Source organism: Thermobia domestica, chromosome 2 (genome assembly GCF_964235325.1).
Source record: "Thermobia domestica chromosome 2, izTheDome1.hap1.1, whole genome shotgun sequence".
Classification (NCBI taxonomy): Eukaryota; Metazoa; Arthropoda; class Insecta; order Zygentoma; family Lepismatidae; genus Thermobia; species Thermobia domestica.
Window position 1 is genome coordinate 130,186,741 of NC_137455.1, and position 27,598 is coordinate 130,214,338.

Genomic DNA, 27,598 nt, shown 5'->3' on the forward strand with positions numbered 1-27,598 from the left:
AGATTGAGTGATGTAATGTTAAAACTTTTGGTAGGAGTATACGCTTGACCGTTTTCAAACATATAGCGTATACGCACCCCCCATATACACTTTTGCTTTCGTAAATTTAAGGTGAGTGTACGCTGGACTATAAACATTTTAGGTTGGTATACGCCGTATACTCCCATATACGCCCCATTACATCCCTAAATAGATTAGATTTCTTAATCGAATTGTATATTTAGTTATAGAAATGCTACAAATCTTTGAATTACAAGAGATAAATATGCTGCAATGTTTTCATTAGTTGAATCTTACATACCAGAGGAAATTCTAAAAGCAGTCGGGAAACACATGATTAGATTCAATATACGAGAAGCAAATATGTAACACGATTGGAACTCTAGTACGGGACTACTATAGGAGATCTAATGAATGAAAGAAAGAATTAATATTTAATTATTTAAAATAATTTATATTTTATATTAGACAGAATCCATGACAAATATTAGAAGACATCTTGTTGTTAACGTATACATACATAACAAAACTCAAACTTTTTTGTGAATATGATATACATGGTAATCAAACGTTAAAGTACATTTTCCTCCCTTATTTCGGCTACATTACTTAATATTTAGTCTAATCACGTCTCGAATGCTAGACTACGCTACAGTCAAATCCCAAAAATTAATTAAATAAGCAGTAGTGCTTATTTTTTTTCAAAACACTAAACCTGACAATTTTAAAATTAAAATAACATTTTATAAAAAAATGTTCTCAAACTAAAATTACTATCACTAGAAGAATCACAACTCTTAGACATTCCATTGACACTAACTTGTGTGTAGCATTTTATAATCAAAAGCAACTTTAAAGATTTTACAACATGAAGCACGGAAATTTAATAAATATCTTGTCTTAACTAGGTGGAACACAGCTTATATATACAATATGTCATAAGCTGATTACTTTTAAATATATAATAGTGTATCAATGTAAAATTATAAACCAGGTTCTTTGAAAACATTGCCCATTTTTACTGGTTCTTGAACTTGTCTCGTTCTTTCTTCAATTGTTCTAGTTTCAACATTGTCTGGTGTTTTCTGCTTCGAGCATCTTGCACTTGCCTCTTTAATCTGAGAAGTAAAGCATGATTCCGTTTCTGTGTAATAAAGAAAAAACGATATTTAGTACATCAAATTTTATGCGACTAAAATTATATCAATAAAGTTGTGCAAAGCCTATTTTTAACCTCAAATATCTTTTTGTAGTTCTAGAGTAGTGTTTAAGCAGAATTAAAACTTTGATCTTCAATGTAGGATAATATTCATACATCTCACAAAAATTCATATGAAAAAAGTTTTTAAAAAAAGCAGTCTAAGTTACAGAAAGTTCGCAAATGAAATTCGGACTAAGAACTACCTCTGAGTTATGCATAAGACAGTGAGAAGAAGTTTTCTTTTTATTTCCTTTTCTGATTTGCTTTATTGAAGTTTACACACTGTTAGTTATCTGAAACGTATGACAATAATTTTTGGTGATACTTGCAAGCATGTTAAAAAATACTCAGATTGGGGCGATTTCTCATCAGCACATTTGACGAACACACGTCTGACGATTTGTTTCAGTAACGCATGGTCAGAGTCAATACAAAATGAATGTCATGATTTAAGAAAATTTCCAAAAAAGCAAGGAGACCCTGGCAGGATTCGGCACTATCCAACGTGAATAAGTGCTCGAAGAGAGAAGTTGAAGTAGTTCTACGCTGGCAAAATGCAATTCCTATGAGCTGACTTCACGTTTCTAATTTCAGCCGAAACAGGCCAGCGAACTACTTCACTGCAGTTGTTATATAAAGTACGGTAGATGTTATATTTCCATTTGCAGTTTCCACTTTAAAGATTGAAAATGGGCACCCAGAAACCATGGTCCACAAGTATGAAATATTATCGACACATTATTCTATATGGGTATATTGTCACCAATGAGCAGAATGTAGCGGGTGTATGAAAAGATCATGTCTCCTAGCGTACTAGCTTTAATGCAGGCCTGCACTCATGACATGATCAAAGTGCTTAGAAGTCATCATGGCAAATGGCATACCACGTTTCTTCCACCTAGTGACAGATGTTTGTCGCTGAGGTTGCAGACCAGTCACCCTCCAATCGAGTCTCGCACATGCTCAATGGGGAAAAGGTTTGGTAATTGTGCAAGCCAAGGGAGATGGAACATGAGTTACACAAACGTGGAGTGGACGAGCACTGCCTTGTTCTAAGAGCACATTTCTCTTGTGATGTCAGAATAGAAATAGAACGAGTAGTATGGCGTTTTGAACGAAAGAATATTAAAGGGGAACGGTAACTTTGGTTATGACTAATCACATCATATTATCTGGCATTGGTCTTGTGTTTTGCTTTCCTGTAAACTATGAGAAGTGTCACTTGATTGACAAATGTTGCACCCACGAACTACCATACTAGTTCCGAGACAAAGAGGACTCTCATCATTAAACACAACAATGCACCATTCATTCCTCCAACACGACATCATTGTAGAAGGGTTGCATAGTGGCGCTGCATGAGGGGAAATCTGGCGAACAGCATTCATATCTGGTCTCGTGTCGAGTAAACGGCTGCAGACGCTCCTAGCTGACACATATTGGTCTGAATCGGATACATCTGATCGTGTCGTGCAAATTGTTATATCACCTGTTAGAATCCTTCTTATGTTGCTGCCTCCAGAAAAGGGCTGACATGTGGATTATGTCCCTTCCTCAGACCAAAAGCGAAAGCATAGTTGCACAGAGTATTCTGCAATTCTGCGGAACGACCACCTGATTTTCCCATGCCCATGATAGGTACTCATTCAGACTCCGTTATTTCCACTAACTGAACTTACCAACGTCGTACTATAATGTTTCCAATGTTCACAACCGATTTAACCCATATCACATTCTGGGCAATACTTGACCACTCCTTTCGCAAGTTACGAACTGTTGCAACGAGCTCGTTCTTTTCGCAATTACCACGTTCTTTTCATAGACCATCGCATGCATAGTCCTCTACCAGTAAAGAACACGAAACAGCCTTTCTACGACACTTTACCCTGAGTGTTCATTTTATTTTATACTAACATACTAGACAATACTTGTCAGATCAGTACATGTGTTACTACTTATGAAAATAACGTAATATTGTTAAAAACCAGAACTTAATTTTGGTCACCAGAAGGCCACAAATACTATCGTTCTTATTGCATATGTATAGTATCTACCAGGTTAGAAAAATCAGGCCAATTTTATCAGAGTTTTCTTTCAAATAAATAAAATTATTTTTTCCGGTGTTAATGTAACTACTCAAAATTATCTACTAGTTTCGAATTTATACACAAAATAGTGGAAGTATGCAACTGGAGACTACACAAGTAATTAATATTAATATAGATAGGTTTATCTACCTAAACACACTAAAAAGAAACTGATCACAGCAAAAGTCTTTCTTCCAAGGGCGCCCATTGGGGGCAAGGTGGGGCGCTCGCCCCCCTAAGAGAAAATCGTACTTGGGAATATCGAAAGCCCAATAGAATTTTTGCATTAGTTATAGCAAAATTTGAAACTATATTTGAAACCTCGCTTATATTTGCCCCCCCCCCCCTTGGAAACCACAACATGGGCACCCTTGCTTTCTTCTACCTTCCTCATGGGTCAAAGTAGGCGTTGTCACTGTTACTAAACATTTTTCAATTACTGACACATAATCCTACCTACAGGAGCCATCAGCACTTTCGTTCAAGTTGCTCACTACTTAGTTTGCATCTAATCAGGTGTCAGGTAAGGTTAAGCAATGCGCCATGTGGAAGCAAGAACGTGCATCGATAGAAGCTTGTGCCATAGTAATGCTGACAAGTGAGTTGCACATTAGGCGAGGAAAGTTTAGTATATGATTTCTTTCACTATGCGTATTCATGATGGCCTTCGTAAGTAAACTTGTGGTTATTTTAAATCATTTTTCATAGATTCTACGCTTCTATGATGTTTATTTTCTACACAGTAAAATTTATTATAAAGTAATTCGTCTACCAGATGGTTATTGAATATCATAGAGCAGAGTTTCTCAACCTGGGGGTCGCGACTCTTAGAGTGTCGCGAGAGGCTTTAATTGGGGTCGGGAAGATAAGAGGAAGAGATAAATATAAGTAGAATCTAGTACAGGAAAATATTTTTAAATATTATTTTGAATTTTGTTCTGATAGGCATATTTTTATTTTTATAGATACTGTTAAGAACAACAAAATAAGATCTACTAAACATTTTCAACAGATGCAGACTTGTTTAAAAATAAATTTAAATGAAAGAGGTACAATATGAAACTCACATTGAAATACCAGAAAAATACAAATCCAACAAAACCTGCAAATTGAAATACAATTAAAATTGAAAACTAAACCGCAATAGCTGTATTGCGTTTGTTGATAAAAAAAATTGATAAATTATTCTGTGGGCAATAAATGGGATTGATTTTGTTTAAGATTCTTTCTTGCTCTTTGCAGAATTGTACACGTATGTGTGAGCGAATAGTCTTTTTTCCAGCAAGCTGGCCGCAATGAAGGTATATTTTTGGTGTGGTTTTTATTTCCTAAATTTCCAGAAGCGCTTTCAAGTCAAACTCTTTTTCGTTCTACCGTAAACTTAGGAATTGTGGAAACATTCATTTTTGAAAATAAGCTCCTCGGGTGTCATGGCATTAAAACTGGTGGAAATTACTTCTCCTAAAACGATGTAGTGACGCATTTGTTTCCTAAGTCTGATTAGCAAATATACATATAAATATAGGATGGCGCAAGAAGAACCGGCCCATCTACCAGATTACTCATCTTTTAGTAAGTATATTGACGAACAAGATCAATTTCAATCTGTAAACAATATATATATATATATATATATATATATATATATATATATATATATATATATATATATATATATATATATATATATATATATATATATATAATGTATATAGAGGTAATAATGTATGTGCATAATGTATATGGTAGAAAGGGCCGGTTTTTCGTGTGCCACCCGATACGCTTAATGTACGTAAATTTACTACCTCTAGTAGCATGTTCTCGCGCTCAATTTGCTCCACATTTTCTTCTAGGTTTGTTAGCTCCTGTTTCTTTTTCTCTAGATCATTTTTCATTATCTTTCTCCTCTCAATCAATGTTAACTTCTTCTCTTCCACAGCTTTGCCTATTTAATTGAAAGCAAGAATTAGTTGCATAAAACAAAGTGAGATCCATACAGAAACGAATACGTAGAAATTAAAGTGAAAATTTAAGATTCACACCAGACAGAAACAGTAGTGTTACCGCAGGTTTTGCCGGGGGCGGGGGGCGAGATTGTTCACCGACATAAGATTTTCACGTTTTTTATTACTACTTAAATATGCAATTTATTAAAAAGCATATGTTTCTCAAACTCACAAGGAGACAATTGCCCTTACCCTCCACAAATGACGTCCATGGACAGAGAAAGTAAATTATTTGTACTAAAAAAATTTGTGATATCACATATATAGTTTATATCCCGACTTGCGTTTTTTTGAATTAGAAGAAATTAAAGATCATCTTTGTGATTATTTATAGTTAATGAACACATTCAACATGTCATAAAATACCATGACCTTCTAGCTGAGGAAAAGAGGATAAAAAGAGACGCTTTATCATCAAATTCGAGGTTCTTTTAAGAAAAAAAAACTATATTTGTGCCTCTACACCCCCTTTTGCGTTAAAAACTTTATACTCACAATAAGGCTATCTCCCCAATCTTTTGACTTCTCAGTCCATTGATTTATACGGGGAAATCTCTTTCCTTTGAAATAAATGTTGATTTTAATCATTTTATTTTAGTGATAGAATAAGAATAATTAAGGTTATAGAGCTATCTAAGAAGATCCAAGAAGTATGCCAATGCAATCAGAAGATCTAAAAACTACATGGTCAGAAGAGAAATGAAAATGGAAGTGGGTGGGAAGAGAGGTAAAGGGAGATCAAGAAGGAAATGAATGGATATGGTTAAGAATGTCTTCAGGGAGAAAGATTTAACAGGGAAAGAATTCCGAGACAGGATTTTTATGGAGAATACTTAGCAGAAACATCATCTTCACATAATTAGGAAAGACAGAGAGAAAGAAGAAGACTGATTTATTCTTGAAGTCTATTGAAATATCCCTTCTTTGTGAAAATTTAATTTTGTGGTTTATAATTCGAATATTTATAACTCAAATTTAATTCAAGTAACATTAAATTTATGTATAATACAAATTTGTTTTTAATAGCAAGGGACATTTAAATAAACTGGAGGAAAAAATCTTCAATACAGAACAACTGTAATGAAGAAAGTTGATCAGTTGGTATCTGACCGATTTGCCATTGTACTAAAGGTGTGAGAAAGGCGGCTGTGGCCACTAGATAAATGGTTCTCAACCTTATTTACTTTGCGCCCCAGTTCGTGAATATTGCAAACTTTACGTGGCGTGAATCACGTCCCCTTGTTCCTTGCCGGTCGCTCGTCTGACTTCTTTTGCGATTTCAGATACAGCATTAATTTTTCTAAACTTTACTGCTGTTGCTGCTGCTGCTACTACTACTACTACTACTACTACTACTACTACTACTACTACTACTACTACTACTACTACTACTACTACTAATAATAATAATAATAATAATAATAATAATAATAATAATAATAATAATAATAGTTCTTACCAATTTACATTTATTTCTAGCAAAAGTTCTGCATACTATTGTAGTGCAGTATTATTTTCCCCAGTTTTCTTATATGCAGCCCTAGTTCTTACTTTGTGTTTGTACGGTAATAAAGTTAACGCCTTTTTGTTACAACATTTGTAATAATTACGAGTATTGTTTATTTCTCTCAGTAGTTGTGCCCTCTTGCTTGCTCTTCACGCTCCCGCTCCTCCAGGTTGGTAACCACTGCACTGGACCAGAGATATGGCGGTGCTTCATGGAATTGATTGACTGGCAGGCCAGAATAAGATATGGCACAGTGATTAAATTTGGTGCAGCTCAAAGTCAGCCACTATATTTATCGTTATGTCGGTAAGCGTACATAAGGGCAGGATTAAGCAGAAGAGACGTTCTAAGTTTTGCCGGTAGTACAGAGAAAGTTATCCGTAGAAAATCATGGTTGTCGCCAGATACGGTTATGAGGGGAAATTGAAGGTACGGAAGGTAAACAACAACTTAAAGATGAATGGTGTCTACTCGAGGAATTCATCATGATCCCAATCTATCTCTCGTATGTATGGAACCACCAAGAACCAAATGCGGATCAACATTGATAAAGTGTTCATCCATACTTCCAGATTATCTGTTCGGTTTTATCATGGATATGAAACAGGAAGTGGAAATTCCTTTTATGATTTCTATGGAAAGCCCTGACGTCAGCCCCATTTATTTATGTGTCTCTGGACTGTTAAAACATCTAGAATGCACCTCACCTGCCTATAGAAAACCTACAGGGAGGAGTGGGGTGGAATTCCAAAGCCTGTGCTCCAGTGTACTTTTTGACAGTGAAAACGACGATGTTGGGCGATAGTCCATAGTGCTGGTAGTCGCACAGAACATAATCGATGTTGATGGCATGGCTTTTCGTAGGGCAAGTACAATTTGAAAATCGAATGGAATTAAACCGATCAACTATCGGTGCTCGTTCATTTCAAAGAATGTTTCCTCGTATAAATGAATGGATTGATTAACCAAAATAGTGCAGTTTCAACAATAATAATATTTTAATACTTACAAGGGACTATTCCGATTTAGTGAATTCAATTACTGAAAATGATTGCTAGCACTGGATTCAGCACCAAAAGAAACAGAGAAAAAGAGGGGTTTTAGTGGCAGACCGTATACAGGATGGAAGATAAGTGAGGGCAAAGTATGAAGATAGAACGTAGAAAATGTCTATAAATGCCATGTTAATTTTGAAACGAGTAGAGGGATTGAGGTCAAATTTTGGATATGAGGAATACATGTACAGCTCCACTGAATAGGCGTAGTGTTAACAGTGTTTTACCTGTCAATTGTATGTAACTGGTTTTGAGATGAGTCACCAGTGTTACAACCGGCACGTTTTGTTGGAAGGGGTCATTAATATATCAGAACCCTGAATGGGACAGGTGTCTGTGCAAGGTACTACCCCAGCATTCATCCAATGGTACTACTTCTCATTCTGTTACAAGTTGCAAACATTCGTCTCGATGTTCCAGAATTCGATTCTATCCCTTTCTTCCCTCGTATATACTACGTGCTCATGGACCGTACTACAGGTTCTCAGTTCCTCATTCACGTCATCTTTACGACAGTATTGATTGCCATAGCGTGAAACGCCTCCTATTACAGAGGTCTCAAACTGAATTGACAACTATTAATTTCAGTGTGCATCAAGAGCCATGTCACATAACCCCTTTCCTGTATATTCTTCTTGCGCTAAGTCCAATATGGCGGGTTTTCAGACGTCCACCATGATTCACATTACGCCTATTCAGTGGAGCTGTATATGAATTCCTCATATCCAACATTTAATCTCAATCCCTCTACTCGTTTCAAAATTAACATGGCATTTCTAGATATTTTCTACGTTCTATCTTCGTACTTGGCCGGTCTGCCACTAAACAACCTCTTCCTTTTTGTGTGTGCAGTGCTAGCAATCATTTTCAGCAATTGAATTCACCATATCGGAATGGTCCCTTGTTAGGATGAGGGAAAGTAATGAAATAATACAAGCCTTTATTTGTTTCAGTTTCACAATTGAAAGTAATAAAACCTTTAAAATTCTCCTAGGAACGGCTATAGTTTCAATCTTAGACTACAGTATATGAACTTACGATTGATACGACTGTGTCTCAGTTTTTCTCTTTTTCTCCCAATTACTACATCGCAATTCATTTCGTTTATCGATTTCCGTTAACCTTCAAGCCGTAACAATAGGACGTTAAACTAAAGAAATATTTTTCAAATTAAATGAATGGACTGTTTTCCCAACCCGACCCTTTAGATACTTCAGAAGTAACTTACTAACAAATTATGACTTAGATTAAAATAGTGTTAGTTTGTTTTTTCTGAGTAAAAAGTACAGGTACTCATCATGAATATGTTATTTTGAATTCTAATTGGCTGCAAAGGCAAGCCCAAAATTTAAACAAGTAGAAGAATTTACCAAATATTTCTATCTGTTTATCTATTATCTTTTAAATTAATATAATGTATTCTTGTTCCAGTCTTCAAGTCGATTTAAATTGAAAACTGCACATAATAAATACAAAAATAACGAAGTGACTACATAAATTACATTTTTTAAAAAACTTCAGAAAAAGTCCCAGTATTGCGTATCGATCTGTACCGCCAGAAAAAAAGCAGGTTTAAAGGTTTGTAATGTAACAATAACTAAACAAATCATTATTATAGCAATAATGAATAATTACAAATTCTTAACACTGTGAATCGAATAGTTACTGCTTTATTTGAAATTACTTGTATTTTAATAATTTATCAAAACTCTTACCTTCACACTCTTTGAACTATTGTTTCTTGTGTATTCATAATTGGACGGTGTTATGCATCAATTGACCAAGCGCCAAAACACGGTTCTGAGATATTGAAGGAAATAAAAACATGTTCCCATTACGATCCAGTACTTTGCACTTGGTCGAATAGCTTTTCCTGAACATTTAATCAAATAGTAGGGTTTCAAACCATTTTTTACATTATTTACATTGTTTCCTACTCACTGATGTAAAAATCTCGATAATCGCAAAATGGCACTTGGTCAATTGATGCATAACACCATCCATTTCATGTAGCCTTTGTATAATTATTTTCTCAAACTACCACAAAAAATATTAAAATAGGGAAGTTTGAACATATTGTAAAACAAAGAATCCCTATTTTAAATCCTTTTCCCAATAGCTACTTCGAAAAATTTAGAGAACAGAAACGAAATATTAATATACATTTGATTTTTTTTACATATTCCCTAATCTCTCTATATGCTGTGGTGTATAGTGTTATATATACACTACAGTAAGTAATTGGATTTTGGCGCGTTATCATACTTCTTCAATGTAGTTTAAATGTCACTATAAGACAAATAGATCACTATAACTATACGTCTAAGGAGATTCTTCTAAGGAGATCTCACTTAGACACCAGACATTGTTCCTGATTATGCATTTTCCAGCACTCACTGTAATAGACGAACAAGATGTACTATCATTCAGTCATGATTGGTCCTCACCTGTTCAAACCGACTCCCCCACTACAGCTTCTCTTCCAAGAAACAAAAAAAGTTTTACATCGTTCCGTGGTTTGGTATCCACTTCACAGAGAGTTAAAAAGAACACTTACATACAGCAAGCAGAGGTAAGAACATCACCGGAATTCATTGATCAAGTACGGACGAAACTTTTCAAGACTGACCATTAACCATGCTTTGCCACAGGTCTGGATGTTCTACGGGCTACTGGAAATTCGAAAGGAGGCCATAAAAAGAAAGCAGGACTCAAAAGAACATAAACATGATGACAATATTTGTGGATTTTGTTGTATTTTATATTACCATCCCAGTTGTTCATCCGTCGGCGATTCGATATCATGTGTGAAATGTAAATCGTGATTCCTGTACGGTGAGTTGGGGCAGAGAAGATAATGTTCAATATGGGCGATCCATGATTGCCTCTATTTCTTATATACAAGTGCACCTTTAGACTCAATTGTAATCTTTGGGTCCCAAGTGACTTTTAATTGCATGAGAATAATATAATTTCTTATATTATTTTGTAATGTACTGTGTTCCGAGTACACATTACTAATGTCTTCCTGCATAAAATCCTGAAAGAAAACTTACTCTATTTGTCTTACAATATTTTTCTGTGATAACACATTATTCCATGCATACAATGTTATCATGTGATATTATTTTTAATCTAATGTGTCACAATAAGAGTAACTAATGATGGATTTGTACTTAAATAATTCATAAAGGAAAGCTGTTTCTTCTCCGCACTATTATTTTTTCATAACACATGTCTGCTGTCTTAATAAATAAACATATTTTCCAAATATATTAAATCAGTGGCAAGAAAATTTAGTGGTCCTATTCAACCCGATCACCAATGATGAATAGTGACACCCATAATACTTCGTTCATTTCCTATTTCTTTTTTTCTTTTTCTTTTCTTTTTTCATTCTTTTCTTTTCTTTAAATAGCTTCAGCATTCCAACCCAAAGTTTCACTTCCCCCTTAACCGCCCATTAAAACCACAACTGACAAATCTATCATTCCTGGTTAGGATATTTAGTTCCTATAGTTCGGAAATCTAACACAGTTCCTCAATGTGAAATGAAACTCACTTGTTGCATGTGAAATTTCACAATATCTAAATTACCTCTGAAATTTGTTTGTTCGGACTTATATCGTGTCTTTTCAGCACTAAGTATACACTAGGGGTGAAATTAAAATTTAACTTGATATTAAAATTATATACTCTTTAATGGATAGTTAACTCAGATTCCGAAACGCTAAGAGCCCTTTCTCATTATCCGGCGAACTCCCGTGAAAGGCGACGGCCAATTGCCGGACAGGGTAGAAAGACATTGCAAGCAATGGAGCTCTTCACGTATGCGCGGCGGTTGCTGTCCATTCACACGGCGAGCAAAAACAGCCGTATCTCCCTGCTAAAATCCGGTGCGACCACCGTGTATAGCCAAGCGGGACATTACAAGCAATGGAGTTCTTCACATAGGCGGCGATCTGCTGGATGGGTGTTGGGAAGGGGGATCAAGTGTTGCCAGGAAAGAGTAGAGAGTGGCTGCGATAATATGGATGTGTATGTTTTACATACATACATACATACATATATATATATATATATATATATATATATATATATATATATATATGAACAGACTTTGAAAGAAAGTATGTGTGTGTGTGGAATGTGTCTGTGTATGTGGTTATGTTCTAGCCCAGGACACCTGGAGTAATTTTAACCAAACTTGTTACATACAATATATGGGAAAAGATGACATGTAAAAATAATCGAAAACCGAAGTGGGAATCCATAAGTCGTTGATTAAAAAGAGTCCAAAACAATATAAATTGATTTTTTTCTATTTAATAGAAGATTGGGAGAAATAAATGTCCGGACTGCACTGGGCAAATGAGCTTGTAATTCTATAAATTTGTGGTGCCCCAAAATTGAAATATACACTATCAAATATTTCAGCAATATTACATATTTAGTAATAATACCTTGATGTACTTTCGCAAAGCAAGAGAGAATTCATGATGTGATATTTGATAAATATACCGTACTTTATACATTTTATAATTATCTTTAACACTTCTATGGTTGTAATTTCTTGAATAGTAATTTGAATTCAGGGACTAGAGTATTACTTTAAAGAGACTTGACTCAATAGTCGGAACTCTTACAACAAAATAATAAACCCGAAATACTATAATAATAATAATAATAATAATAATAATAATAATAATAATAATAATAATAATAATAATAATAATAATAATGCCTAAAGGTCAGCCTTGGACTCAGTGGTTGAATGTTGACTTGAGATTCTGGGATAGATCTCAACCACCGACTATCCTGAAAGGGCTTTCCCAGTCACAACATGTGAATACCGGGATGGTATTTTAAATATCAAGAATCTGGCCTCTATTTTGCTCAAATCTATCAATTGTGGAAACAATATACAAAAATCTCCTTCAAGATACCACTTCTCTAAAAAAGGGTGAACCCATATGTGTCTCTGAACTTTTTTTTTCTGTCTGTCTTAACAAGGCGAGTAGAAGACACTTTTTTCGCCTGTTCATTGCAACCACAACAACACGACAAGAGTCACAAGGTTTTGTTTCTTCAGTTGCACAGCAACTTTGCTCGCATATTATTCATCCACGGCAAAACGACGAGTAATATGAAAAGGGTACATTTCTCACCTGGCAAACTGCCGCGAACGAAGACGGCAAATCATCGCGTCAATGTAAAAGAAGCCTAAAAGCTGTAACAGACCGATTACCGGTTGTTTACATTCTATTTGAGTTGGCTCCCGTATTGTAATGTTTACCCGTATTGTAATGTTTACCGGTTGTTTATGCAGCGTTAAAGTTGGCTCGTGTATTGTAACACTGCACCCTAGTGCTTCCAAAGATTCGTTTTGATGTTAATTTGTTTCGTTGCCAATGAAATAAATGGCACAAAAGGTGATTAGTTTTATATGCGATATGCAAAACACATATGAGATACGCAAACACACCAATAATTTACCACGAAAATTTCGAACTGTTTCTTTCTACAATTGTTTCGCGTTACTGTAATAATTCCACTCATGTTATAGCTTAATATAGTGAAATTTAATTTACACTTTTACTCTATTTCAATTTACTTTACCTTATAGAAATATCAATTCAAAACTACGATTGGAAGAAAATTTAACTTCTCATGCTATTTCACTCTGTTGCTTTCCGTCGTTCTTTTGTTAAGAACATAGCGATCATTTCGGTTACGACCGCAAGAGGGCATTTGAATCGCTATACGTGAACCTAACATCGTCAAAATGGCGATGCTGCAACCAAATTGGAGAAAATCATTGTTATAGCAACGTAAATAATTGCAAGAACTAACTAGGTGAGTTTTAAAAACTTCATTACATGATTACTTCCAATACTCAGGAGATGTTATTTAATAGGTAAAACGACTGCTTATTTATCTAGGGTTTTGTATAATAACAGAAGGAATATAAATTTGTTTTTGTTCGTAGTCGACTATGCAATATTAAAACCGCTATTATTAAGGTCTGGTGACGCGAGTATGATGACGCAGTGAAACGCCGTTTTACAGTGTAAAAGAACGATGGCTTAGGTCAGCTCCTCAAACTTAGAAATTTCGTAATCAAAAGTATAAACTTTCGAAGTCAACCTAATATAAATTGTTAATTGGTGTTAACCTGAACTATTTGGAAGAAAAGGAACACTGAGGAGTCTGACCGAAGTGAAAAATTCATAAAACAAGTTTTGGCTAAAGCCATCGAGTATTACTTCCGCCATTACGAGTGATAGAAAGTAATGGGCAGAAAGTAGGGTTGTTGGAGTTCATTTCGTCGGCTAATAGGACTAGGGTCCCATATTTAATAGGACGTGGGACTAATACCCGAGGAGATCAGTTTCAACGTGTAAATAAATAGGTTTGCTAACCTATTGCTAACCTATTCTGTCCTGTGAAGCCAGGGATCCAGGTGACAAGGACCGAGAGGACTATTTTGTAGGAACCTCGACTAATTGGGTAATATCCATCCATTTTATTTTTTTATTTTCTTTTTGTTCCGATCATAAACAGAACCACTAATTCACCAAATAGAGTGCTTCAAAATAAATATGTGTAGTTAAAACGAAAGGCGTTACGCGTTTAGACAGCTCATCTCGTTTCCACTCAATAAAAAAAAAGATGTCATAAGCATATGTGATCAAAATTGAAAATTGTTGGTGAACTTTACTTTAAGCGCACCGCTTGATATTAATGTGCCTCTAATATTTTCCATGTGAGAATTGATACGGTTTTCTTTATTGTTAGATTAAGTAATATTTTCACTCTAGTGCCTATTTAGTTTAAAGGTGCCATTAACGCGTTATGGAATTTCTTACATATTTGCCTCATCGGAAGTCAACATAGCTGACTGATGTTCAACTTTATTGATAAACATATACGTACTTACGGCTATTCAATTTGTCGTTCTTACACACAATCTGAAATTTATCATGTGTTCATTGCTCTAGAGAATTAATGACATTATGTTGTGAAGTCAAAAGTGATAATAATGTTGATAATGACGTTCCAATCTCTCCCCTGTCGTAGAGAAGTAGAAGTAGAACATTTTTTTTCTTTCTTCATTTGTAAATATCGCATCTCATTAATAGTAGTTTTTTTTGTAGAAGTGTTACGTATGGTTGATATATGCTACTTACTTGTCCTAGAGTGCAATGAGAATGTAGTAGCAGTCATGTAGGGCTTATGTTGTCGCTTCATTCAAACGAATAACAGGGTTATAAATAGTGAACGTCTATTTAGGAATAATCTTAGTAATAATAATGTCATGTTGTTAAATGAGTGACTAGAGCGTATGGATCATTAGTTCTTGAATGATCACGAACTGAATATGTATCATAAAGATATCAGAATTTGAGAATTGATACAATGTTTATATTAAGTCAATGTAATAACATAATATCGTAAGTGTTTGAACATACTGCGATGTAGGCGCTCCTGATAATTACAATGTAACTGTTGACTGATTGGCACAAATAAACAATCACGACCAAATTTCAATTTTATAATTTCGAATACTGCTCATAGAGTTAAGCATATGTAAGTTTGATACTATTTTTTTTTCCTCATTCAATTTAAGTTAATGACGTCGAGTCGTCTTTCATTTCGATTAGCCACTTAACAAGAATCTGAAATCTTTTGATAAATTTGTTGCGCATGTTTGAATTGATTATTTTTTCAATGAATTATTTTTTTCAATGACCGTAATATTTGGTTTGTTATAATTGGCTTCGTTCCACCAGGATATATTTATTTATTTTGATGTTAAGACATAACCAAAGAAAATGGTGTGTTATAAATTGGCGACTTCAGCTTCAGGATATTTGTTTACTTGATAAAGTATTCTGTTTTGTGTGCTAACCGAGATGAGAGCTAAATAATGAGTGGATATAACGATGATGAGTTGCTAAACGCGGGACCCAATTAATATGATGTAAATAGATGATGTTAAGTGATTCTGTCAGTGACGATCAGGAATTTCAAGTTTGTGTTTATTGTAAAGAAAACCTAGATCGAAGTAACGTAAAAACGATGGCATGTGCGAATTGTAGCAAGGAAGTTCACTTTGACTGTTTGAAACTATCACAGCCCGGAGTTGAACAAAGTATTAAAGTAGATTCATGCTGGGTTTGTGTTCCATGCCAACAACGCATAGTCAGTACTATGGATGAGTTATTCAGTGAAGTAATTTCTGAGGTGAAAGCTCTTAAGCATGAATATTCATATGAGATTAAAGCGCTGAAAAATGAATTATCGTCTAATATGTTAGTTTTTCGAACAGAAATGTCACCAGTATCAACGGTTAAGAATGATGAAGTAATGGAACTCGCTACTACTAAACTAGAAATCAGAGCTATGGGGTTACGTGAACCTGATAGTGTTGAAGACACAGATTTACAATTAGCACATAATAATTGTTATAATGTCTTAGATAAGATAAATAATAATTCACAAAATGATATGGCTGCATTAGAAGCGCCTGAACTTAGTTCTCATTTAAATGTTATTAATAATGATGTAACTAATGAGACTGAGGATTATGATGAAGTAGATGTAGACGTAGATTTAGATTTAGATTTAGTATTTAGTAGTAGGATATGTGCGAATAAATATTTGTTATGTGAGCCCCAGATAATGCATGATAAGGCTAATGATAGCTCTTTCGGGTATGCTTATTGTGAAAGAAAGAAGTATGATAGGATAGCGAATGGTAGTCGAGTGAAGAATATAAAGCTTCATATGCTAAGTAGTGACAATGTTGATACTCCTTTTGATATTGATGACGAAAGGATGGATAGATTTCGAAAAGGGAGAAAAGATGTAAGAAACCCTAATGGGATACCCAGCGCAGATGCTAATGTAAACAGATCAAAGCTGTTTAGGTGGTTAATAGTGAATTGCTCTAGCCAGGGGCGGAGACGTACGTTAATCGGAAAACATTGTTGCAAGTGGCTAGAAGCACTCCGTAGGATAAGACAGGCAAAGATATCACCGCCTGTATTAGCTCCTCCTACAACTGAATTTGTAACCCTGACTTTTGTTTTGTTTTCCTTTTGTTGTGTTTCTAGTAGTTTAATTTGTGTTCATGATGTTTTGTGAATAATGTAGGAGGTAAAAGATTATATATATATTCAATAGCAAAATGGGAATTTAGAATCTTGATCTAGAAACTTCTCTTTTAGTGGCTTTATTGAACCGAAGAACTGAAATTGTGTAAAAGAACGGCAAGTTGAGTCAAATTTGTTTAGTCAGTGGGAATGATAATTTCAGCTTAAAAAAAAAACTTGGTTAAACTCGCGGAAAAGGATATTTTCTTTTGAAAAGGGTTTATTAAGACTAACTTTGAATATTCAGGATTTGTTTACGTATCAGTATAGTACGCAGTATCAGAAATGTATAATCTAACAGTATAACCTACCTGTCAATTAATTCCTTTTGTGTCCAGTAATTCCTCTGTCTTTTTCAAACGTACTAATAGGGACTACGATCACATCTTCGTATATCGCCGTATTCTTTTGTTGCAGCGAAGCTGGTTAGTAATAATAATGATAATAACAATAAAGTTTCCCATTTTGTTAGCTACTTTGGTCTTAATTCGGGAAAACAGATTGAGCAGTTGGTATTAAAGGAAAGCGATAATTGCTCGACTGAACTTCTCTCCTCGAAATAATATTTTGAAATTAAAATGCATTCGTTCCGAGACGAAATGATTTTGTACTGCCTTGTTTAAAATTTATCGACGTACTTTGTTCTGAAGGAAGTACCGCGAATCGAAATATAAATAAAATGTATCCTGAACACAAGAGCTGAACTGAATCTCTTCATTTATAATATTTGGAATTTTTTTAAAATTCTTTTTCGTGCGGCTAAGCTCGACTTGTGTCCAGTGTACCTTTGAACTATTAATAGGTTCACTTCTCTTTACGATTTGTGATGTGCTTTAGTTCTACTTTTGATGAACATTTTATTCATTTAGAACAACTCTTTGAAAATTCTAACTTTTGGAAATTTTGCGCTAAATTTTAAGAAATGTCAGTTCGTCAAGTCCGAAATTTTATTTTTGGGACACATTGTGAATGGGAAGGAATTAAAGCCGAATCCCAAACAAAACGAAGCGATAAAGTACTTTCCGATACCGAAAACTAAGAAGAAACTTCGGTCCTTCTTAGGCATTCTTTCTTGGCGAAGAAAATTCATTCCTCAGTTCGCCGCTCTAACAGCGCCATTTTTCGATTTGTTAAAGAAAGACAAGAAATATTGTCTAACTGAGGAATTATTGAATAGATTCCAACAATTGAGAGAATTGTTAGTGAGCCTCCAGCGCTCAGTCAACCTAATTTCGATCAACCGTTCCACTTATTTTCAGACGCGTCGCTAGAAATTTTGGCTGGCTATCTGGCTCAGTATGATGATACTGGAGAGCTTCTCGTTATCGGATATGCAAGTAGAAAATTAAAGTTATATGAAGTTTCCTATTCGATCTTCCAATTGGAGTTGCTAGCAGTATTGTTTTTATGCGAACATTTCTCGTACTATATTTTAGGTAGAAAAGTTACGGTCCATTGTGACAACAGCGCAGTGACATACGCTTTTACTTTACAGAACTTAGATCCCCGAACCACAAAAATTTTGTTAAAGTTACAGAGGTTCGATCTTCGGTTCGAGCACATAAAGGGGGTGGACAATAAAATAGCCGACATATTGAGTCGCAATACTCCGGAACTCCCTGCCGAACCTGAAGAATACCATGTTAATTTTGTTTGTTATGATGAGAGTACGTGGTTCACTGTAAATGAGTTACTGCAAATGCAAGAGGGTGATAAGTACTGTAACGAATTAAAAGCGAAAATGTCAGACAGTGTCGACTCTCGAATTCGTCTAGTAAATAATTTGGTCTATATTCAAAATTTAAAAACGAAACGTTGGCTGCTAGTAATCCCAGAGTTATTAATTGAGAGAACGATTAGGAAGGTTCATGAAACGGGGCATTTTGGTGTTAGTAAATGTTTGAAATTAGTTCAAGAATTGTTTTTCTGGAAAGGACAAAAACGTACGTTCCAAAATTTCATCAATAATTGTGAATTGTGTGCCCGAACGAAGTTCTCCAATAGAATCATTGCACGTGAGAATCTGCATATTGAGGCAGATAAGATACATACCAAGTTGTGCATCAATCTCGTGGGGAAATTGACATGTAGCTATGGATTCTATTATATTCTTTCAATTGTATACGTCTATTCAAGGTTTCTGTGCTATTTACCGTTAAAAACTGCCACAACTGCTGAGATTGTTCGGACGCTAGAAAAGGAATATTTTTACCTCTTCCCTCATACGAATTTTATAATATCCGACCAGGGCCCGCAGTTCCTTTCGAACGCGTGGAAGACTTACTGCAATGATCACCAAATTCAACACATTTTGGTCTCGCCATACAACCCTTCTGGGAATGGCATCGTGGAACGTTCGCATCGAGAACTCAATCGAATTATTCGATTATTGTGCAGCCATAACCATATTAAGTGGAAAACAGTGCTAAAGGTGGCACAAGATTTACTAAATTATTCTTATAATAGTACCATTGGATGTACGCCTGCTGAGGTGTTCATTTCTTTCTCGGCTGCTGATAGATTTAGAGAAAAATTTCCATGGCCTTCTGAATTGAAAACAGTAGAAAAATCTAAACGGCATATTCAGGTGGAACCCCGTTTGTTATCCAGACGGAAACGGAAGTCGCAAAATAATGTGATTGAAATTAAGGAAATGGACTTGGTGATGGTTAAAACCCATTTTCAATCGGATGCATTTAAGAAGGTCACACATAAGTACATGCCTGTATTCACAGGGCCTTTTGTTGTGACGAAAATACATCATAACTCCGTTTCTTTAAAAGATTTGGAGGGGAGAGAAGTGCCGACTCAAAATTTATCAAATGTAAAATTGTTCAATTGCTCTCCAGAAAAGAGAGAAGAATTGTTAAAAGACTTTAAATAGTCATAAAAAAATTTAAAAAAATTAAAAAAATAATTTTAAAATGTTAGTTTTAAGTAGTAAAAAAATTTTTTTCTTAAAGCCGCCGGGAAAAATGTAACAGACCGATTACCGGTTGTTTACATTCTATTTGAGTTGGCTCCCGTATTGTAATGTTTACCAGTATTGTAATGTTTACCGGTTGTTTATGCAGCGTTAAAGTTGGTTCGTGTATTGTAACACTGCACCCTAGTGCTTCCAAAGATTCGTTTTGATGTTAATTTGTTTCGTTGCCAATGAAATAAATGGCACAAAAGGTGATTAGTTTTATATGCGATATGCAAAACACATATGAGATACGCAAACACACCAATAATTTACCACGAAAATTTCGAACTGTTTCTTTCTACAATTGTTTCGCGTTACTGTAATAATTCCACTCATGTTATAGCTTAATATAGTGAAATTTAATTTACACTTTTACTCTATTTCAATTTACTTTACCTTATAGAAATATCAATCCAAAACTACGATTGGAAGAAAATTTAACTTCTCATGCTATTTCACTCTGTTGCTTTCCGTCGTTCTTTTGTTAAGAACATAGCGATCATTTCGGTTACGACCGCAAGAGGGCATTTGAATCGCTATACGTGAACCTAACATCGTCAAAATGGCGATGCTGCAACCAAATTGGAGAAAATCATTGTTATAGCAACGTAAATAATTGCAAGAACTAACTAGGTGAGTTTTAAAAACTTCATTACATGATTACTTCCAATACTCAGGAGATGTTATTTAATAGGTAAAACGACTGCTTATTTATCTAGGGTTTTGTATAATAACAGAAGGAATATAAATTTGTTTTTGTTCGTAGTCGACTATGCAATATTAAAACCGCTATTATTAAGGTCTGGTGACGCGAGTATGATGACGCAGTGAAACGCCGTTTTACAGTGTAAAAGAACGATGGCTTAGGTCAGCTCCTCAAACTTAGAAATTTCGTAATCAAAAGTATAAACTTTCGAAGTCAACCTAGTATAAATTGTTAATTGGTGTTAACCTGAACTATTTGGAAGAAAAGGAACACTGAGGAGTCTGACCGAAGTGAAAAATTCATAAAACAAGTTTTGGCTAAAGCCATCGAGTATTACTTCCGCCATTACGAGTGATAGAAAGTAATGGGCAGGAAGTAGGGTTGTTGGAGTTCATTTCGTCGGCTAATAGGACCAGGGTTCCATATTTAATAGGACGTGGGACTAATACCCGAGGAGATCAGTTTCAACGTGTAAATAAATAGGTTTGCTAACCTATTGCTAACCTATTCTGTCCTGTGAAGCCAGGGATCCAGGTGACAAGGACCGAGAGGACTATTTTGTAGGAACCTCGACTAATTGGGTAATATCCATCCATTTTATTTTTTTATTTTCTTTTTGTTCCGATCATAAACAGAACCACTAATTCACCAAATGGAGTGCTTCGAAATAAATATGTGTAGTTAAAACGAAAGGCGTTACGCGTTTAGACAGCTCATCTCGTTTCCACTCAAATAAAAATAAGATGTCATAAGCATATGTGATCAAAATTGAAAATTGTTGGTGAACTTTACTTTAAGCGCACCGCTTGATATTATTGTGCCTCTAATATTTTCCATGTGAGAATTGATACGGTTTTCTTTATTGTTAGATTAAGTAATATTTTCACTCTAAGATGTCATTTTGAACGTGTGCCTCATTAAATAATGTGTTTAGGTTGCTTAGGTTAGGTAAGATTTAAATTGAACATATCCCATAATATACATCTATCTTGATTGTTAGGTTAGGAAATCAGATTGTGTGCTTACTGTTAAATAATGTACTTTTGTGTTGTCTTGCGATATATTTCGGGAAATATATATTTCAATTGCTTGTTTAGGTGAGGTAAATTGAACTTGTGTGCTTGCTGTTAAATAATGTCTTTTGATTCTGTCTCCCGATATATGTTGGGTAATATATTTCAATTGCTTGTTTAGGTTAGGTAGATTGAACCTGTGTGTTTATGTTAAATAATGTCATGTTATCTTGTCTCGCGATATATTTTGACAATTTACAATTGCGTAGGTTAGGCTTTATGTAGGTTAAGAAATTATATTCTGAACGTGATTTCGTATATATATCTTGGATTTTAAATGTGAAAGGGTTTTGGTAAATTAGGATAGTAAATGTACCGTTTTCATGGCTGTTGTCTCATGATATGCGAGTGCATACCTGATCTGTGCAGATTTCAGCTAACCTCCAGTTGTAGTTTTTTATATATATTTAAAATCTTGTTCGAATATGCTTCCGTGCAAGACTCTGTCTTGGGCACAAATTTAGTTTAAAGGTGCCATTAACGCGTTATGGAATTTCTTACATATTTGCCTCATCGGAAGTCAACATAGCTGACTGATGTTCAACTTTATTGATAAACATATACGTACTTACGGCTATTCAATTTGTCGTTCTTACACACAATCTGAAATTTATCATGTGTTCATTGCTCTAGAGAATTAATGACATTATGTTGTGAAGTCAAAAGTGATAATAATGTTGATAATGACGTTCCAATCTCTCCCCTGTCGTAGAGAAGTAGAAGTAGAACATTTTTTTCTTTCTTCATTTGTAAATATCGCATCTCATTAATAGTAGGTTTTTTTTTTGTAGAAGTGTTACGTATGGTTGATATATGCTACTTACTTGTCCTAGAGTGCAATGAGAATGTAGTAGCAGTCATGTAGGGCTTATGTTGTCGCTTCATTCAAACGAATAACAGGGTTATAAATAGTGAACGTCTATTTAGGAATAATCTTAGTAATAATAATGTCATGTTAAATGAGTGACTAGAGCGTATGGATCATTAGTTCTTGAATGATCACGAACTGAATATGTATCATAAAGATATCAGAATTTGAGAATTGATACAATGTTTATATTAAGTCAATGTAATAACATAATATCGTAAGTGTTTGAACATACTGCGATGTAGGCAAATACTTAACAAACTTTATTCTCTTGCTCCTGATAATTACAATGTAACTGTTGACTGATTGGCACAAATAAACAATCACGACCAAATTTCAATTTTATAATTTCGAATACTGCTCATAGAGTTAAGCATATGTAAGTTTGATACTATTTTTTTTCCTCATTCAATTTAAGTTAATGACGTCGAGTCGTCTTTCATTTCGATTAGCCACTCAACAAGAATCTGAATTCTTTTGATAAATTTGTTGCGCATGTTTGAATTGATTTTTTTTCAATGAATTAATTTTTTTTCAATGACCGTAATATTTGGTTTGTTATAATTGGCTTCGTTCAACCAGGATATATTTATTTATTTTGATGTTAAGACATAACCAAAGAAAATGGTGTGTTATAAATCAATATGTTAACCACTTTACCACGAATGTACTCTGGTTCGAGTTTAGATGGAATTGTGTAGAGTTAGTGGAAGAGAAAGCAAAATCTTTAATTTTCTATTGTTTTAATCGAATTTATCTTAGCTCTTAATATTTCTGTGCTGTCATAATTACATATTTCTTATTTCTGTTATTAGAATACGTAGAATGCGTAAGACATTTAAATATTTGTGCTTTACAAATTAACAATTATTTATTAGCTAAAATATTTACATTTAGCATAGTTTCTATTCCATCTTCCGACCTTTGGAAGTAATACCACGCATACCACTAAATTAATGTGTAAAACCATTATAAATGTCGCAAGCTAAACAGAAAACAAAGTTTTAAAAATATTACTTCACATGAACCAGAAGAGGAAAAGAACAGATTTAATACAAAAGTTTATTCTCATAAGAAGAAATGAATCGTTGATTGCATAACAATTTTTTGCGAAATTGGTTTGTGAACATTTTCCGATTCCCTGGGGTATACACAACTTTCTATACAGAAAAGACCAAAGTCAAAGATTTTACAACTTGTTTTGTAAATAGATAGACATAGATATAGATAAAGTTGAGTGCAAAAGCATGGCCTGGAAAAGATGTAAATAGTTTTTCTTTAGTATCTCAAAACTATACAACACGGAGTCAGGTTCTTTTCGCAATCATCAATTCAAATATATAATATCTTAGATTATCTTTACCGTTTGGTAATATTAAATATATATATATATATATATGACTTGATTCTTCTAAATCCTCTATGATGACTAGAGCTTCAATCTAAATTTATGATAGTAGTGTACACTTATTTTCTTGCCACCCACGACATAATGATGTGTATACTGACTCAGCTATATAATGCACAATGAAAATATTTTAGACTGAGTCATTTCTCCTAACTGAAAATACTTGTAATACCGATATTTCGAGCTCATCAGCAATTTTCACTAATTTTCTCAATTAACATTCTACAAAATGATAATTTTTACGTACGTAATGCTTCCTTATTTCTAGCTGCCTCAGATTTCTTTCTTTTTAATTCGTCCACGAGTTCTTTATGCTCCTGCATACGTTCGTACCATACTTTTCTCCGAATAGAATCATTTTCCGCAGTAATTTCAGCTTGAGTTTCTTCTATTCCTAACTTATCTAATTCGAGAGCAAGAGCCTGCAAAGAAGCACAGATCACAAGTATTACATTTGTTTCTTATGTAGTTAAAACAAATGCTTTATACTTTTGATTTGAAATTTCAAGATCATACTTTAGATATATTTTGAAACTTATATTTTACTAACTCCAAACATAATCAAGATTCTTGAATAAAGAAAATAAACATATCTTGCAACAATTTGGTCAGAGAAAGAAACTTTAAGAAGTGAATTGAACGTAGAAAGTACTGAGGATGCCAACGATTTAAAGATCGTAATTCCTTTCTTTAATTCTCATGCTAATAATACATTGCAATGTCAATGTTACGAATAGTTCCCAATTTTAAGCGTCTGCGTAACAAGATTTCCGACACTGACAAAGTTATATTTAATTGTGATGCTTCATGGACGCATACTTTCTGTCGTGTAATTTCAGGTTTGATTCCTCGTGGGGGCATCTCCTCCAACACAAACCCGAGTAGTGTCTGGACTCCACTTTAGACAGTAGGCTCTGCCTCATATACCCTCGGTATAAATCTCTATTCTAATGATCTTAGAAAATCGTTTATCAGATAATTATTTTATTCCTTTATGCATCAAAATAATGAGAAAGAGAAGAGATTAAAAACAAACATTATTTAAATAAAATACATTCTTAAACATTGCAAGCATTTAATCTAAAGGAATATTCTTTAATAACAATATACCAAATTAAGGAAACATGGATGAAATATTATAAGACAAGTAGCATGCAAGTCTATGTAAAATTATTAAATTATGGCTTGTCTTCTGCTCTTTACGTATAGTACGTTTAATAGAGAAAAACGCATAAAAAGGCGTTACTACTTTTTTTGATTCACATTGTGGAAATTAGACCAAATATTTAATTGGAATCATGAAATTTCTGACTGTAGCTATTGTTTTGATGGTAAATATACCTGATTCTCTCCAGTAACTTCTCTGATTCTCTTATCCAGTGTAAAAATACGTTCATCTGCAGCATTTACTTTTCCTTCTAGTATTGCATTCTCCCTTTCAAGATCATCAACTTTCTGCTGATCTGAAAGAAACATAATTTCTAAGTTTTTGTTCATATAGTTTGTGTTGATTCTAAAGTGCTTAACACTATAGAAGTGTATATTTTAATTCCAGATATATTTTTATGATAACCTTATATGATATTTATATGATATTCTAACAAACGTGTTCCACGTGAGAAAGTTAATCAGAAGTATCCTATTCGGTTTACGCCTAAAATAATCACATTAATAAAGACCAAAGAGCATAAAGAAACATGAGACAAAGGATTGAGGACATTACCCATCAATTAAATAAATTAGGGATATAGCCAAACGGCAAATTTCAAGCGATCATAATAGATTTAGAAATGATTGCGAATCCAGTGTTATTCTAAATCTAGAAGTCTCTTGTACTTTGGACTTCACTTAAAAAAGAGAAAACGCAATTCCGATAGCAATACTTTAACTTTCAAGAAACGTAAATTAAAAACCAATTTAAAAAAAAAAATGTTAATGCATTTATACAATACTTTTAGGTCTTGTGTAACAAATCTGGGTATGATCTTGAACCTTTATCACATCATGTTAACTCTGATGTGCTTAAACAGATTATATTTACTCATATTAAGCTGAAACAAGCCATATATACTATAAAAAGGCTTAGGTCTCAGATCTCTCCAGGACCTGACAAAATCCCACGATATATTATACTTCCACGACTACAATATTTATACAGGCAATATTCAATGTCACTAACTAGCTCTCTCTTTCCAACTAAATGAAAAGTTGCTGATATTGTCCAATTCTGTTGGGTAAAGAACATAATACTGATATAAGAAGCTACGTAGAGATTAGTAAGAATAATCTACGTACCAGCGAAGATATTTGAAACTATTATTCAAAAAAAATCACATGTTTATTCAATTATTTCATACAATTAATACGGCTTTCTAAACAGAAAAACCAACAGTAAATAATCTTGCAGAGTTCACTCACGTACTAGCAACAGAAACTGAAAATAAGATCAAGTTGACATAATTTATACAGATGTCAGTCAAGTGTTTGATCTCATAAATGACATATTCTTCTTAGTAAGCTTGTAAATTTTAATTTTTCACATATCTAAGTATATTTCTACTGTATATATTATCGAACGCAGACATCGTGTGTGCTACAGAAGTGCCCTGACTTCTGAATTTATAATTCATTCGGATTTTTGCAAGATTTCAACTTAATACCTTCGTTGGGTTTGTTATATATTAATGATTTACCTAACAAGTCACAAGGCTGCAAAATGCAAATGATTTAAAATTTTACCGTGTCCTACGTTCAGAGACTGTATCAGTCTGCAAAATGCTATTCATGACGTCCATTTAGACAGCCCCCCCACATTTTCAGATTTAATCGGAAATGGTCTCAATCGTTTGAACATCGTTTGTACAGAAATGTGCAGGCGAAATTTTCGTTTGTACACAATTAGGGGCGCCGCCAGAACGAAAACAAGGTGGGGGGCTGTCTAAATGGTAGCCCCCCACCTTTTCAGATTCAAGCGGAAATTGTCTCAATCGTTTGTACATCGTTTGTACAGAAATGTGCAGGCGAAATTTTCGTTTGTACACAATTAGGGGCGCCGCCAAAACGAAAACAAACTAGGGGGCTGTCTAAATGGTAGCCCCCCACCTTTTCAGATTCAATCGGAAATGGTCTCAATCGTTTCTACGACGTTTGTACAGAAATGTGCAGGCGAAATTTTCGTTTGTAGATAATTAGGAGCGCCGCCAGAACGAAAACAAAGTGGGGGGCTGTCTAAATGGTAGCCCCCCACCTTTGCAGATTCAATCGGAAATGGTCTCAATCGTTTGCAGGCGAAATTTTCGTTTGTACACAATTAGGGGCGCCACCAGAACGAAAACAAAGTGGGGAGCTACCATTTAGACAGCCCCCAGCTTTTCAGATTCAATCGGAAATGGTCTCAGTCGTTTGTACATCGTTTGTATAAAAATGTACAGGCGAAATTTTCGTTTGTACACAATTAGGGGCGCCGCCAGAACGAAACAAAGTGGGGGGCTACCATTTAGACAGCCCCCACCTTTTCAGATTGAATCGGAAATGGTCTCAATCGTTTGTACATCGTTTGTA

General features: G+C 34.4%; 1 protein-coding gene across 2 annotated transcripts in view; it reads right to left on the bottom strand.

The window, feature by feature from the left end:
* Nucleotides 1-439: 439 nt before the first annotated feature.
* LOC145679736 (uncharacterized) overlaps nt 440-27,598 on the bottom strand; it is a 51,095-nt gene continuing 23,936 nt past the window's right edge. For both annotated transcript variants that reach the window (XM_081750299.1, XM_081750300.1), the window contains exons 3-6: nt 25,379-25,500; nt 24,285-24,459; nt 5,094-5,233; nt 440-1,144 (exon numbers count right to left, since the gene is read on the bottom strand). In XM_081750299.1, the coding sequence (XP_081606425.1) occupies nt 1,019-1,144; nt 5,094-5,233; nt 24,285-24,459; nt 25,379-25,500 (563 nt within the window). In that variant the 3' untranslated portion in view covers nt 440-1,018. The remainder of the gene's footprint in view (nt 1,145-5,093; nt 5,234-24,284; nt 24,460-25,378; nt 25,501-27,598) is intronic.